The sequence below is a fragment of the Anoplolepis gracilipes genome, chromosome 15 (assembly GCF_047496725.1).
Source record: "Anoplolepis gracilipes chromosome 15, ASM4749672v1, whole genome shotgun sequence".
NCBI lineage: Eukaryota > Metazoa > Arthropoda > Insecta > Hymenoptera > Formicidae > Anoplolepis > Anoplolepis gracilipes.
In genome coordinates, this window is record NC_132984.1 from 1,185,400 (window position 1) to 1,202,562 (window position 17,163).

The 17,163-nt window shown below is 40.2% G+C and overlaps 1 protein-coding gene across 3 annotated transcripts; it reads right to left on the reverse strand.

Annotated features, from left to right (window-relative positions):
* Nucleotides 1–31: 31 nt before the first annotated feature.
* On the reverse strand, nt 32–17,085 carry LOC140674278 (uncharacterized). 3 transcript variants are annotated; one of them, XM_072907702.1, is made up of 2 exons: nt 16,162–17,085; nt 32–5,151 (listed from the first exon to the last, which is right to left on the reverse strand). In XM_072907702.1, exon 2 carries the CDS (start codon nt 5,129–5,131, stop codon nt 3,686–3,688), a length of 1,446 nt encoding a protein of 481 aa, XP_072763803.1. In that variant the 5' UTR covers nt 5,132–5,151; nt 16,162–17,085; the 3' UTR covers nt 32–3,685. The 3 variants fall into 3 exon arrangements, with proteins under 3 accessions (XP_072763803.1, XP_072763805.1, XP_072763804.1); XM_072907704.1 differs by lacking the exon at nt 16,162–17,085 and adding an exon at nt 15,345–16,147; XM_072907703.1 differs by lacking the exon at nt 16,162–17,085 and adding an exon at nt 8,035–8,989.
* Between the last annotated feature and the right edge of the window lie 78 nt (nt 17,086–17,163).

Here is a 17,163-nt window from a genome sequence, read left to right on the forward strand (position 1 = left end):
AAAGATGTTAAGAAATTACAAGGAAAAGGAATTTTGTCAAAAACATTGAAAATATTTATTTATCGGTATTCATATACAAGTACATTACACGCGCTGCGGATATGTCCCTTAGAATCTAAATACTTACATCTCCGAACAGCCGGAGAAAGGAGAACCAAACTTATCAGATTGGTTGGAATTACAGTTTTTTTATTATAAACTGACGACGGGTTAACGATCCTCGTCTTTAAGTTGTTTTATCGTTAATATAGTGCATAGGAACTGTAATCGAAACACGCGCAAACGATTTCAACGGAAAGGAAGAGAAGGAAGTGAAAGAAAGGGGAGAGTGAGGATGGGAGGATGAAAATATCGTTCCTTCTCCGGCCAATGTTCCAGCGATTCTCGTACTGCTTTTTGGCAAAAGGGTGCGATTGTATGTACAATTTGTAATAATAATATATCGGCTCTCGTTGGTAATCATTCGAGGCGCGAGCGAGGCAAAAATGCGCGATTAATCGGTCTGTGTGGGTGTGTGTATGTATGTGTGTGTGTTGTGTGTGTGTCTGTGCGCGCGCGCTTATTTGTATGAAGAATTAAATTTGAAATCATGTCGAGATTTCATCCTGATTGCGGAAAATTGCGGACGCTCGTTAATTATAACGATAGAAGACGACACGTTTACAATACTTTCATTCTTTTCTCGCTGTCAACTTTTAATCCCAACAGATTAGCAATCAGTAGTAAGTCACGGCAAAAAATGCACATGATTCGGTTGTTACAGGCACTCTCGGTATTTTAGCGAGTGACGCGACTGTGAGACACAACAATATGTTGCTGGCAAATTTTAATTTCCCCCTCCCCCCCTTTTTTTTCCTTTCACTATTGGAGCTCGGCGACGATGATTCGGAACATTTATTGTACTGGCTATTTAATATTTAACATTATCGATGCACTTTTATAAGCAAAAAAAAAAAAAAAAGAAAAAAAAATTGAAAGTTGACAATTAGACAAATTACTGTCATATTCTCGACACTGCGAAATTTTACGTACAAACATACCGTATAAAATATCAAAACATTTACATTGCTAGAGAGAGTAAAATGTAAAAGATACAGGGAGTGAGACAGGAATATAAACGAAGAATCTATCCGCGAGCGATATCGTATTACAATGGACAGTCTCACGACTGTAGCGAGATGTTTCTACTATTGTGTGGCTGTCAATAATCGCTCGTCCAATTTCCTCGTCGTCGTTCGCTCCGCCGTAACATAGGTGATTAATATACAATAAATAGAGATGCGTCTCTCTCTTCTCAATATATATATATATATATATATATATATATATATATATATATATATATATATATAAAATGTATGTATGTATATATGTATTACGATTATTTTCCCGAATTAACGTCGATTCGCGCCTTTATCGCATTACACGTACTTTATCACATGTGTTTAAAAACAAACAGTTGATCAAGCGGGATACTAGTTCGCCAATTCCTTCTCCACGATCGCGTCGCCGACTTGTCTGCCGATTATTCGCTTTATCGTCGTCGAGTCAATAGATCTCCTTTCACTTTGTCATTTCGCCGATTTTTCTCAAAATCACACTTTGGTTCTAGTTGACGATCATCACCGATGATATATTCCGTTGGCAAATATTATCATTATATCGAGTATCTCTTTGAACCGACGACGACACAATTTAAGCACTGTACACGCGTTTTACAACTAGTTTCAATGACGATATCGAAAAATACATCAATTTGAAAAATATATTTATATGTATATATATTTATGTGTGTAACACACACACACACACATACACACGACGCACACACGCACGCACGCTTGCATATATATAGATATATATACCCTATGTTACATACACTTGTAGGCTCGCTTAATACTTCAATGTGCGTTAAATTCCATCTTTCGAGGGAATTTCCCGCATCCTATTGTACATACATATCAATATTGGCGTTTCTCGTCCGGCGTTTGTAACATAGATGTACTTTTCGCTTTCTTTACATATACATATATACAGACACGCTATTATGTCGATACCGTAGTGATTCGATAACAAAAGTATAAAAAAAGAGGGGGAGGGGGCAAAATATATATCGAGAAAATGGGCGAAAATTCAGCTCGACTGTCAAAGAGATGCAGTCTCGCTAATCCATTCTTTCTTCTTCGCATCAAGTTTGTATTTACATGATTCGAAAGAACAAAAAGAGATAAATTCCAAGAGTGGTGGAGCTTTGTTCAAATTTCGGTGTAGTTTTCGAGACGCGTAAAGAAACAATAAATAAGAAGGAAATTTGAAATCAATATTTTGAATCTTTAAACGTCCCAAGTATAAAATATACAAGTATTACTTACAACACTTTCAAGATTAATCGTACAAATATATATAATTATACCAGGATTAATATTGACAGAGTGAGCAAAATTTTTTTCGTCGATAAATAAATAATTTCCAATATGCTGAAAATTCAAGCCTCAAAGCTCCACCGTCAAAGTAGTCGTCGCTCGTCGTACTTTACACGTGAATAAAATGGTAATGACATAATGACGATGCGAATGTCTAACGAAAAAGAAGAGGAAATAAGAATCCCATTTCGTACGCTGGAATAAATCGTATTATGAATATCCGATGGTAGTGAGATAGCCGGTTGCGCGAATCGGTGAGTAACTCACGTGTAATAGTGCTTGGTTTGAATGACGGTGGTATCCACCAGAATTCACCGATTATGCTCAGTTTGATACAACTGACTGCTCGAATCGACAAAACTCTAGTTAATGATAATATATAAGAACGATATTAACCTACCTACAATTGGGAGTTTTATAACGTAACAATCTTACAACACTATAGGTATCGCATCAACTCTTAATTCCTAACTCCACTTCGTTTCAAGATCAAGAGCGAAGAATGCCTGCAAGGTCCTTCGACCCGGTAGATCGATCGGAAATTATAAACGGCACGACTAATGTCTTCCGCGTATATCGTATAATAACTTACATTTGTGTTTTGTTTTGTTTGTTTGTTTTTTTTTTTTTTTTTTTTTTTTTTCCCATCAAAAAGGAAAATACCGATCTACGGGTTGAGGGATTAAAATTTCGCAGGCGAGACTTCTGATTATCAGTTCGGGATGGCTCAAGCAGACCGACAGTAATCGGTAAATTATTTACAAATTTTGTTTCATCTCGTGATGTAATCGACATGCTTGACATGATTACGTCTAATTAGGAAATTATCAATCAGTTCTACTAATATTTTATAAATATGCATCGCACGAAATTATATAACACATATCAAAATAGAGATAAGAGTGATAACGGTATAAGATTTGAATTTTACAAGACAAATTTTAACACGTGAATACTGTCAATCAATCGTTTATCAATCAAGATTAATCGCGATTGCTATCCATCTGCTTTCGTTGCATCCGCAAACGCAAGAATTGTTTACAATCGTGTTTAAATAAACGTTTAACGAGTCTCTTTCCAATGAATCGACGATATTCCCAGCTCGGCGGCGACGGTTCATCCTTTTCTACGCAAAGGTCGTCACGACGCCATCTCCACGTTGTCTTCTTCACGTTCAATTTTTAAGAATCCCGGCCAAGGGGAAGAGGAGGAGGATTCTCGCGCGACTCCTGCGCGCGAAAGAAGGACGGGCCACGTGTCCTTCACGGTCCGCTGGCCACGGTGGCAGAGTGTCCGGTCACCAAGCCATCCGCTGCAGCCGCCGCCGCTGCCGCTGCCGCTGCCGCCGCTACCGAGACCGGTTTTCCAAGACGAAATATCGACTGCAGGGACGCGACCTCGGACGCCAAACGGTCCAACTTCATCTTCACCTCCCGGTCGCTCTCCGAAACAGCGGTGATGGTCGGGCCGGTCCATTCGGCGCCCAGTGAGATGCCAGAGTCGCGCTCGTCGCTCGAGCCTTCGTTGTCCCAGGGTGGCGATGCCCGCGGTCCAGGTTCCTGCTTGATACCTTGAAGCGCCAGGAGCGCGCTCGCGGCATCCTTGTCGCCGATACGCGACTTGTGCCTGAGCTTGTGCGGCAGACTGTTGTTGGCGGCCGGATTGTTCTGAGAGCCGACGACCATCGGGGGACCACCGGCCTCGTCGCCGCTGCCCGACGAGAGCTCGTACGGCGATTGTGCTCGACGACCACGTGACGATAGATTGAGCGCGCTCGTGGTATCCAGGTGGTGCATCGCCGAATGTGAGTACGGGTATTGAAAGCTCTCGGTCTCGGGATACGCGGTCGTCTCGGGCACGTAAAGCTGCGAGGCGGGCGATCTGGGTGATCGAGCGCCGCTCACGGGTTGATGGATCACCGATGTATGCACCGGGCTGGGCGTGCGAGCGTAAAGGAGCGCCGCCGACCCCGGGATTTTCGCCCGCTTCACGCTGATCGGCGGTTCCGTTGGCAGCGCGGCCAACACGTGCTCGGTACTGATGACAGATTCGCCGCAGATCCCAAACTTGTCGCGTATCGCCTCGAGTTGCGCCTTGAGAATGTGATTCTCCTTGCTCAGCTCCATCACCCTCTGCTCCAGCACCATGTCGTTGAAACGACGCTTCTCTCGTGACCGCTTGGCCGCCTCGTTGTTGCGTCTGCGCCGGTCCCAGTAGCTGTCGTCCTTTTTGTTATCGGGAATGAACTCGCGCTGTTTGCGCTGTGAGAACAGCTCCTTGCGGATGTCAAAGTTGGGCGAATAATTGTCGGCATGTGTCGTTACCTGTGTCGGGTCGTGCTGCTGCTGATGATGATGATGCTGCTGTTGCTGCTGCTGCGGCGGCGACTGTTGGCTCTGATGATGATGATGGTGATGCGGCGGTTGTTGCTGCTGTTGCTGCTGCTGCTGCGGCGGTGGCGGCGGCGGCGGCGGTTGCTGCTGCGGTTGATGTTGATGCTGTTGGATCGAGACCGGCGGTCCACCGTGATGACCAGGATGCGTTAGGGGCACCGTCAGGGGTCCATGGGCGTCGTGGGGCCCGCTATGGGGCGCGCCATGACCGCCGCCGTGCGCCATTGTGTGCGTAGCCGGTATGTTGCTGTTTAGGCACGCGGTCTCACCATTAATGGGCGATCCACTCTGGCGGGCGACAAATTCTGCCACCATAATTTGTCTTCTTAGTACATCTGGAATTAAAAGGAACGAAACCTTTTAATAGATACGTTTTAAAAAAGATATTGCAATTTTCAACTTGCAACGCGCGTTTATTAATGCCGATAACGAAAAAAGTGTGACACGCCTAGAGAGAGAGAGAGAAATTGTCTTTTAAATCCATATTTTTATTAAATATAAAAGATTTTGCAATTATATATTTTTTTTATCTTTAATAATAATATTTTATAATATTATTAATATTTTTAATCTTTATTTTTAAATAATAAAAAAAATTTAAGATAATTTTCCGAAATACATTCATTTGAACGAAGAAAGCTTTATTATTTCAAGAATGAATGATTTATACGACCGCGTAACGATAACGTCACGTATTCCAAGACAATCATCTTTGACGATGCGAGTCGGTAGGTGTGAATCGGAGAATAGATGTGTTCGCGCACAGCTAAAGATAAAGAATGCCGAGAAATTGGAAGACGTACTCGCACGACCGTTTCTCTCGCCCAAAGTCGCAAAATAGCAGCCTTGGGTAAGGTCGCGCTCACAAGGTCGAAGGTGTCGGTGAACTCGACTCAGTCAACATTCTGCTTCGCTCATCGTTCGATTTAGAAAAAAAAAAAAAATATATATATATATATATATATATATATATATATATATATATATATATACACAAACGTCGTCGCACGTTTTACGAATTTTTAAACAGTTCCAAAACAGTTTCCAAAAAACGAAATCACACACCGGTTTTCCTTGATCCTTTCGATTCGAGATAAAACGTGTTGAAAATTAAAGATTTTAATGAAGCAAAAATTGCGATAGAACCTTAATTATGATAAATTAACGACAACTTTTTTTTTATAAAATTAGAGTTTCTTATCGACCGATAGAAATACCACCATTGGCAATCAATAGCGCGACATAAGTATAATTAGTTTGTCTCCTTGTAATTATCCTCGTAATTATCGGTCACGCACGAGGAAGTTTCCTTCGTGGCACTTATTTTTAACTCGCGAATAAAAATATCTCCGGCTTTGCCTTCGTCTTGATGTACGTACGTATGTATACAAGCTTCAATTCGCGAACACTGCGCGCGTTACGTAATCGCCCACGTGCGAATTTGCCGAATAACTCCACGTGAATGTCGAGTGACATTCGGAAATTCATATTCATTTGGCCTTTAATATTTGTTGCACGAATCGAATTAATATTCACATATTGCGATTCAAAGATGTGTATGTGTGATAAAAATGTTTGCTTGTCTTTTTTTTCCCATTGTTTTTTTTCTCTTTCACATTGTAATTGGAAAATCACGAAGAATACCACAAGTTAATCGTAAACCACATCCGGTTGATTTGACCTATATAAAGAATTTATTTTTAGACGAGATGAATTCCGTTACGCGTTATGTGCAGGAATATATTTTAATCACGCTCTATGCTAACCGCGTCGCTCATTATCGTCGCGTGCAGCCTCGAATTCGCGTTAAAAAATGCACGCCTTTCGATGACCATCAAATTTGACTTGAAATTTTATGACCACCATTTTATAAGAAAAAAATATTTAAAAATGTAATCAATTATACATATATACATTTTCTATTTTACATTACCTAACCTTTTTACATATTTTGCCAGTTTTTGCGTTACAATAGACACTAATTTACGTAAAAAAAAGTTTTAATTTTTTTTATGCAGCTACTAAATTTTTATTCTACAAGCATAATATTGATCATAATTAATGTTGAATGAAAAACAAATTCTGGCGACAAAATAATCTATCGTCTATTATCTCATCTCTCACAATTATGCAACTAGAAATTCTAAAGAAATGATATATGTATATACGGTGATAAGACGTTCCGAAGTGCATTAGGATGCAGCGGCGCCCATTATGTAAGCTGCATGCGTTTTCGCGAGACACGTGCATTACGCGTTCGTTGGTGAATAACAATATAATAATGCTCTCTGATGGCACAAAAGAAAAGAAAGAAGAAGTGAGTGAGTGTATTTTTTTTCAAACTTTGCGAATAAACAAATTCAACACCTTCGAGTTTCGGATTTCGAGATTTTTCCCAACTGTAGATTATACGCTGAAAATTCGAAGAAGGGGGAATAATAAGATTAAGATTTCTAAGATCCCTGATATGGAAATCGGACGACTCACGCACCGAATGACGCACGGTTACCCGCTCGATATTTAATCTGTGGTTTCGCAATTTTATTGCTGCTTATTTTTCAGAAATTCGGGTAGGTGAATCATTAATTCTTCTTTTCCGTGAAGCTCTCGTCGTACTTTATTCTTAATTGATAGAGAAATAAAATATTTAAAAACACAAGAATTTTTAAGTTAATATTACAGATATCTCGCAAAGTAAATCGTTTAAAATTTATAGTTTTTGATCATAAAACTACGTGGTCATAAATTTTATAATACAATAAAACGGTATTAAATAAAAGAGGATTATAAAGCTCGCAGAATCTTGAAGGTTGAAGACTATAAATCGTGTTATGTGAAAGTCAGTCGGTTTCTCCGATACATGTATCAACTGGTGATTCTGGTAATGAATTATCGGGACACCAAGTATTGTCGAAATTGAGCAATCTTCTAGAATTTCGGTCGCTCAATAATATATACGACGATTTCGCGTGACTCACGTTACTGAAAGCTCGGAATCTGATCTGTTGGATTTTTCGGTTTTCCTCCATCTACGCACGAGGGGCTCTTTATTCAAATAATAAAATAGGAATCAAATGATACCAAATACGTGTCATTTAAAAATAAAAAAAAAAAAAAAAAAAAAAAAAAAACAGATAAAGGCAAAATAAAATTTCCAATTATTTCGTTAAATTAGGAATACGCGCGTGCGTGATTTATCGTACGTTTATTATACGTACATATATGTGGAAAAAAATCAAAGGTCCAACCAATTGTAAGTTTGCGCGATGTCGCAATGTGCGTTGACACAGCAATTTCGCTAAATCCCGATGGACGCGCTCCAAAAGTCGTCACTTTCGCCTACGAGGGGACCGCCGACCTCCCGAAACACTTCTGCGTATCAAAATTAGCTCGGAATTATTTCGGTGACTCGTAAATCTTCTCGAATCGCGTGCGAATGCGTTCATTTGATTCACGCTTATTGTCGTCGCTTTATGCGTCCATCTCTCTTTCCTTCTCTTAAAATCGCGCGACGAGGAAAGAATGACTCGCGCGCGAGTCGATTCCGCCGAAGCAAAAGTGCTCGCTCATCGTATCGCCGCTTTATTTGCATCGGCGATTAATTAAGAACGTAAACAACATTGTTGATCAACGGTGAACACATCGTCGTTGGCTAATATAATTCCGACGCAAATCCTGCAAACAACTGGCCGGCGCGATAGGTCGTGTTTCGCGTCGCACGCGTTTGTGACGCATGCGGAAACACCGCGTTGCGTCGCGCCGCGCCGCGCCGCGTGACGTACGCCACGTGTTACGTCCACAGTCGGGATGGGGTAAGTTGGAAGGAAGGCGGGGAATCACGTTCCGCTTTTTCCGTTTGTATATACCTAGTATGTATATATGTACACATATTACACACGATGATGTGGACGCGCGAATAATAATCGGCAAATTTGCACGAGCGAACGATTCCGGCACATGATCGAGTTTCGAACAGCCGGGAATTTAAAAGATTTTCTTGTTCCTCTTTTTCGTTTCAAGGTCCCTTTCTGCTATTTAATTTGCATGCAGATTGCAGCGGTTGATTGCGCGATCATTACATCATACGCGTCGACGGAAGTGACTCTGTTCGGATAAACAGAGTCTGCGGTCTGCGTAAATATATGATATTTATCTTATCTGTGTAACGTGTGTGTGTGTGTGTGTGTGTGTGTGTGTGTGTGTGTGTGTGTGTGTGTGTGTATGCTGCTTTTATCATAATCCATCATATTTCATGGCACTCGAGACAATATATCTATGAGTCGTGATAATAAATTCGAAACAGAAATCTATATAATTTTGTATATGTGTGTACCCTGCCACATACATGTGTATTTTATATGTGTACGCATATTCTTCAAATAAATATTTAAAATTATAAATAAAATTCTGTCCCCAATTCTTTTTCATTACTAATTCTAGATTATTTCATCTAGATTATTAAACCAAATTTTAGAAAAAAATAAAAAAGATGACTGCGTCATCACCACGTAGATAAGCAAAGATATATGGAAAGACTCTGATATACTTAAATCGAAGTTAAAACAGTTTTTAAAACAGATTCTTATGACGTCAACGTGTGGCATTATTCTGTTATTTCTCCACCAGCCGATAAAGGTGCCTTTTACGGAAATAAGCATATTTATTCTCTAACGCAGCAGACTAAATAAAAACGTAATTCCATCAATCGCTAATGTTTATTTTCTAACGTTTGAGTCTAAATAAAAACGTTACGCAATGCCATCGTTATTTCCAATGTTTTATGCATTATTAGCGTACATCATTTTATTGCATAATTCTATTTATTGTAATTTTTGTCCGCGTTTTTTGATGCGAAAGAGAATACCTCTATAAAATATGCGTGATGAAATAGTATGTATAAATAAATATGTTTAGCGATGTGTCTCATTGAAATGATTTTAAATTTCGCGAATGACTTACGCGGCTCCCGAAGCGTCATCGGGAAAAATAAATGACACTGAATCACGTAAGCGACTCGATTTTCTTGCAATCAATTCACCAAATCATCGTGCTACGTGTAACATCGTGGGTGCACCCACGGATTTTCCGCCGAAACGTCACGACGCGGATTGTATTCGTTTATACATACCATATATATCCATATATATATATATATATAATATGCTTTGAAGAATAATTGTACGTGATGTATAAATATATATATATATATATATATATATATATATATATATGTGTGTGTGTGTGTGTGTGTGTGTGTAGAAGTTGTATAACTACAAGTACGCGCGATAACTTGGCTCGATATATGTATATTATAGATACAGACACGACATACATATACATATTTAATGATGAGCTCATTGAAACGTGTGTCGCGCTTTTAGATGCGCAAATTAAAATTTTTCGAAGTATATTAAAATTGGATTTCTGACATAAATTTCACGATTTGGTAGGCTAATTCGTTTCCAAATATTTGATTCGGAATCACGGACTATTAATATGGTCGTTTCGTTGTTCGATAAACAAGACGCAACGGGGGAAGAAAAAGATTACAGCCAACTGCGCAGGTTTCTTCTCTTCCGGAGAATACGCATCTTTCCGCTCTCATTTTTTTCCAGGAAATCTTATCTTCGGCGTTACCTAGTATCTCGGGAATGTGGAAGGGAAGGGAAGGAGAAAAAAAAAAAGGAAAAAGAAGAAACCAGAAGAAAGATAGAGCGTGCTGTATCGACGACGAGCGTGCATTTCGACACCGCGTGTGTTGCGCAATGCAGGCAAGTCGCACGTGACCGGCGATTGCGTGTATACGGATGCGTCGCGTCGCTCGCATTTGCGTCTCTCGCGATTCGCGATTCCTCTTTCTCGGAATTTGCCTCTGCGCGGAAAATTCTCCGATATTCCCCGCGTTGCATCGTGCGAAGCTGGACACGTGCTTTTACCCCGAACCATATTTTCCGCGCAGCTGTGTTTAATGACTTGTGAAAAATGCATTTTCCCGAAGCGAGCTTTTCGCGTATAAATGGCAATTAAAGATACTTTGTACGTGTATGTTGCGAGCCTTTTTTTTTGTTGTAAAAATTTAGCATTTTTACGAAACACTTGTTGCAGTATATGTACAATGTACAGAAAAAAAAACGGAATATTATTTTTTGACACGGTGCGACTTTTTTTAACGCGCTTACAAAAGATATCGTAATTTAGGATACAAATAATTAATGCATATTATGTTGCTGGATGAGTTAAAATTGGCATGATATCATACCGTGTCGCGATTAAGTCATCCGTTGACCCGATGCCAGTTAATTTTTTTCTGCGATACACTCGTTCGAGGAAGCAGCTTACAATTTGCATACGTGACGTATTCTCATCCGTGCATGGCTTATAATTTTCCCGGAAATTTACTTATTTTCTTTCTCATTTGCAATATCGCTTCCAGAAAATCTGACAGAGAAAGAGTATAACATTATTACATGTAGAAAAGAAAAATAAATAATATATACTTTATGGCTAAACAATTTTATACAGCTTCTTACGCGATTCGGTAAAAATAATTTCCAACTCGCAAAAGTGAAAAAAAAAAATTGTAGCAAACGGGCATTTTAACGAACTCGACAAATGTATAATAAATATGTCGGGCGCACGTATGACGTAAGACGATGTGTCGGAAAGCCGTCGCGTCGGCCAGATATTATTACTCGCGGAATGTGCGTTTCAGAAAAACCGCTGAATAGAGGATGCGCGCGCGAACGCCCGAAAATAGTCCGGGTACGACGAACTCGCACGCACGGGTGTACATAAAGGCATGTGCACAATGCCAGGGACTAACCGGCCATCCGATACCGCTCTCGGTTGTGCGTGTCACGATTGCGGTCAGTGCTCACGTAACACACACACACACATACATATATATACACGCATGCACGCACGCACGCACGCACGTACGACGGATACCGATCGACCGATAGACCGACCGACCACTGATACCGTTATCGACGATGCCTTTGCCGAGGGGCATCTCGAACCGGTCTCCGATTTCGTCCTTACTTCTAGCCAATATTCTTATTATGCAATCAATCCGTGATAACGCAAAAAGGAAGGAGGGAATTTTTAAACGAGTGTCGTGCGATTAGATTAAATTCCGAATCTTTAGCCAGCTGTTCAGAAATTTTAGTATTATTCCTGAATTCCGTATTAATATAGATCATTTTTTTCTAACAGCATCAATTTTTCGTAAAACAATATATTTAAATTATTCTAGGCTTTATTTAAAGATCAAAGAAGGTACATAAATTTTTTCAGATTTTTTTCAAACACTAAACGTGTTGAAAATACACGGATCCACATGTGTACGGTTAAGGGGTGGCAAAAATAACAGTACGGGTTAATAAGAATCTGAAAGTAGCGAGAATATGGATGATTGTGTCGAGGGGATTCTCGATGAGCGGAAAACACGATCGATCAGAGACACCCGGTATAGCCGTATCATAGTCGCGTTACAGAGACACGCTTTGTCGTTACATAATCGTGCGTCACGCGGCGCGGCTTGATACGATTTGAAGAAGCGACGAGGGGATGAGAGAGTCAAAAGCGAGATCGAGAATCATGTGACATTTTAGATCCTCGGAAGTACAACAGTTAAAAATCTTAATTGGCATTCAGAAGCCTTGATATTTTTTTCTATCGTCAAAAGGAATAAAGGAAAATTTTGATTTAGGAAACCGATGTATTCTATCTCTTTCTCTTTCTTTAAAAATTTTTTTTTAATACAACGTACTTGGAATTAATTGATTAGCATAATTATCCGAGGACATAAATTTTTTTTTTTTTTTCTTGTATCTCTTTTTTTTTTTTTTTAAAAAAAATGCACGGTTTTTGCGTCATCTTTCAGAATGCAATATATATATGTATGTATTAATCTGTTTATAAGTACTGGTCGCTTTTTAATCGTCGCACGTTTCGACGAGATCTCAATCCACGTGAGATTCTTATGACGCGCTTCGCCGGCCTTCCCAGTTGACACGTGACACGAGCGGATAACGAGGCCTTTGCGCAAAAGCGTTTATCCTCGTTACATAATGCACGCGACAACATCGTCACACGATTGACGTCTCCCCTTCCTTTTTCCCCCGGGGACTCCCGGACAGATTTGTTCACTCCCAAAATGATGATTTTGAAAATTATGGTTATGTATCTAATATTCCATAAAATCGTGCAAAAAAATGTTTCAACATTCTATATATATATATTTATGTTATAATATTCAAAATATTTTATATTTCTATATATAACATATATATAATGTTTCAAAGCACACACGCATTTATTGACTTTGAAATTGATTTTCAAACGCGCTCTGTAATAAATCATAATATAATTGATTTAATTATTTAAATTTTAAGTTTGTTGTCAGGTTATAATAAGGTTCTTGCGAATCCGGCCGGCGCGGCGGTGTGAAAGTCGTTTAAGAAATAACGCGATGTGTGAGTGTGCGTGATGCAACTGTTAGCACATAGCGCGCAAACGCTCGCGCAATTTGCGCGGCGGCTTCGCCTTGTGTTGTGTTGTGTTGTGTTGTGTTGCGACCGTCTCGTCCGCCACGTGACTGCAACACGTGCAGGTTGTTATGTTAGACCGTTCACCTTCGTTGCATAATACGAACGGGAAAAGGTCACCGTTCAACGAACAACGGAGTCTTATATTTGCTAATATGATCGACGTAAAGCAATTCCGAGCATCGCGCGGAATTTCGTCGCTCCATTTAACTCTCTTATTATGCAATTCTCATTACCGTAACGCGAGACCGATATTCGTGATATATATTTTTCCAAATATTGAGATCAAATCATTCCATAATTTTTCTCTCTAGATCAGAATTTTAATACGGTTTGTTGGACAAGTTTGAGAAATTTCATTGCCTGACGAGAGAGAATGAAATCCTACTATGACAAGAATCGTCGATATCGTTTAAATAAGAGATATAGAGCTGCGCACAAGACAGATATAAGACACATTGTTCGTTCATTGTCTCTCTCTTTCTTTCTCTCTCTCTCTCTCTCTCTCTCTCTCATGATATAGTGATCGATAAACGACCAATGATGTATGGATGATGATGTATAATCTGCAATATCCGAGACGCACGACGACACATTTGATATCACCGGTGTATCCGGTTATACACGCGCACACACACATACACGCATACGTGCATGCACACGCATACATGAGAGAATTAGCAGTAGCTGCACTTGCGAGTATAACACCTGCGACTATGTGCATTTCCGCGCATCGCAGATACCGCTAATCCATTCTCTGACATAACTACACCCTACCAGGCAATAATCTAGATTGATCTTGAAAGATAATTGTTTCTTCAATAAATCAGAAATTTTTCATTTGATTAATACAACAATGACAGTCTATAATTGGAAAGCTTTATAGTTATAGATTCAAGTGCCGAGAATTTTTATTTTCTTTTCATATGTAACGTTAAATAAATATATCGTCATCTAACCGAGAGTTATTTATTTATCGTAATCTCCATTATCAGTGAAGAGTTCCAATAAAGTTACTTTAGTTTTTGATACCGTTATCGGCAACTATAACTTATTGTTATCTATTTAATTATTAATCTAGCCGCTGAACAATTACAATGATGTTACTCAACAGTCAACTTTTGTCCGATTTCTTTCTTTCTCAATTTCTTGGCTCACAACTTGAAGGATTTACAGCTTTTTTCACGATCGCTCAGTTATGTCTAATACTAACAAGCGATTTTGCAAATGCACGTGTGCGGCCTTCGACCGAAATCCGTGAGGTTTATTACGCGGATGATTTACGCTGCAAAATTCAAAGAGTTTTGCAAATTGGGCCGTGGCCCACTTTGATAGAACCGTAGTGTGTGGCACGCAGTGAAGGAGATCGATGAGAAAGGAGAGAGTTCGCAAACTTGATACGAGAGGAGGAGAAAAGAGAGAGAGAGAGAGAGAGAGAGAGAGAGATCAGAGTTTTCGTTTCTCAAGAATCGAAATTTCGATATCGATTATTCATTTCTCGTCAATGGAGAACCAATTAAAAATTGCCATTTTAATTTTGTACGTGTTCCAAATCAAAATTGCTCTTGCTGAATTAAATTATAATCGATTGTAGGTTTCCGGAAAAAAAAAAAAACTTTATATCGAGAGTATCGATTCTTTTTCGAGCGGGCAGCAGCGCGACAGAGAACTGAAAGGATAAAAATAAAATCCGACCTTGATCCTTGATCGTGATGCATTTCGCAAACGTGTTGAGCAGGCGGAATATCGTATGCACTTTGTGTTTTTTTTTTTGCAAAAAATGTCCTTTTTCTCTTTTTCTCTCTCTCTCTCTCTCTCTCTCTCTCTCTCTCTCTTTGGCAAAACGTTTAAGAACTTTCACACTTTTGTAAATTCCGAGGAAACGCTCTCGTATATAAAGAAGCACTTTGTAAGTGTAACATCATCTGCCACTGCGTATTAATTGCCTTTCTTGAAATCCCGAGGGCTTTATCTACTACCTTCGTTATTCGAGAGTCCATGATTCAGCCGTGAATCGACAGTCAGCTGATAAGATTATGCACCACGACCGGACACAATGGATTGCACACCGGTGTTGATCACGTTCGTAAATATCGCTGTCTGTATTGCGTCATTCGAGAACGAGTTTCCTAGATCACCAATTATTCAACAGTTTCAAAATAACACGACAGAATTAAAAAGAAAAAAAAAAAGACGTGCAATCTTTTTCTTGTCAAATTTTTAAATCAATTTTTAAAAGTCGATAATATTTGACAACACGTTAAATTATTTCGTCTTTTCGATATCGACGAGATTTTGGTCAATCTTCGAAGACAAAATGTCATACGAATGGAGATGATCTTGGCGCGAGATCTGTCAAAACGACGTGTGGATCGTGACTTGGAGTTTTCGCACGCGCTGTTCTCGCATTTCACCTGCCGGGAACACGTGTTCTAGGATACATCAGATAGGAGATCGCGTCGCGAATCACACCGATAAATTTCCAAGTAAATTTGTAAATCCCGTTTATCTCTCTTCCTCTCGAAAAAAAAAGCGAGGCGTTGTTATAGTTTAATTTTTTTCACAACAACTGTACAAGTTTCAAGAATCGACGTTTGCCAGTATTTCTCTCGACATGCACAATGTTCTTTGAATATTATTGCCTCTTATAAATTTAACAGTAAACTCTGCGCTTGTTCTTTCTTTAAAGATTTTTTTTTTTACGTACAAATAAAATTAATTAAAGTTGCAAAGTTTTGCGAAATATGACATCATTATCCTAGAGAATGGAAGAGAACGATTCGTCGATGTACTCACCAATTTTGAAGTTTTCCGTCGATTCGGAGCGCACGATGTAAGAGCGATCCACTTTGTCGTCTTTCTCTCTATCGATACCCTCGATTTTCGTCCAAACAGTCAAATATACATGTGTATACAGTTTTCCGTGACTCCACACACCGTAACTATCGCTACGTGAAATGAGATGAAAACGGGAACGGCGGTTATAATATACCCCTGTTCGTCGAACGTCCCACGGCGACTGTCACACAACAGTCCACGTCCTCCTAACACGAATTTCAACAACTTTACTCGGGCGCGAGAGACGTACGTACGTATCACCGGCACTCGACAAAATTACAGTACACTCCGAACTGGATATAATATCTCCTATGGTGGAAACGGCTTCTCCTCCTTTCCTCAAAGTGAACCTGAACCAGAGGAAGCGTGAACTTGAACTCTCTGTTTGCGGCTTCTTATCTCGTTGCAGGTGTCGACGCGCGTCGCGTACACAGAATATATATATATATATATATATATATATATATATATATATATACACTATATATATATATATATATATGTATGAGCTCTCTTGAACGCAAGTGCGAGAAAGCAAGAGCACGACGGGCTACACGTCCACTCGCTACCAAGTCGGACTGCCAACTGCGCGCACCGCGCGAAACTCTGGCGGCGACTGCCGTGCCGCCGTCTCGGCCCTAATGTCGTCTGGTTACGCGATGCAGAGAAGACTGTGACTGGCCGGGGTGTCTCGTGCGCGCGCGCGCGCTCGCGTGCGCCTGCGCCTGTATCTGTGTCGCGCTCCTCACACACGATAGCGAGGCTCGTTCACGCGGCCGCGCGTTGGCTCGATGGAGGGGGAAGTGGCGGGGGGAGGGGAGATGAGGGGACTGAAAGAGAGGCCAGTTTACGCTTGGTTTATACTCGCAGTTTATGCGCCAACCTCCCCCGTGTCCCTTTACCCACACGCTCGCTACCACCACTGACACACCACCACGATCCGCGACTGTGCGCGACTGG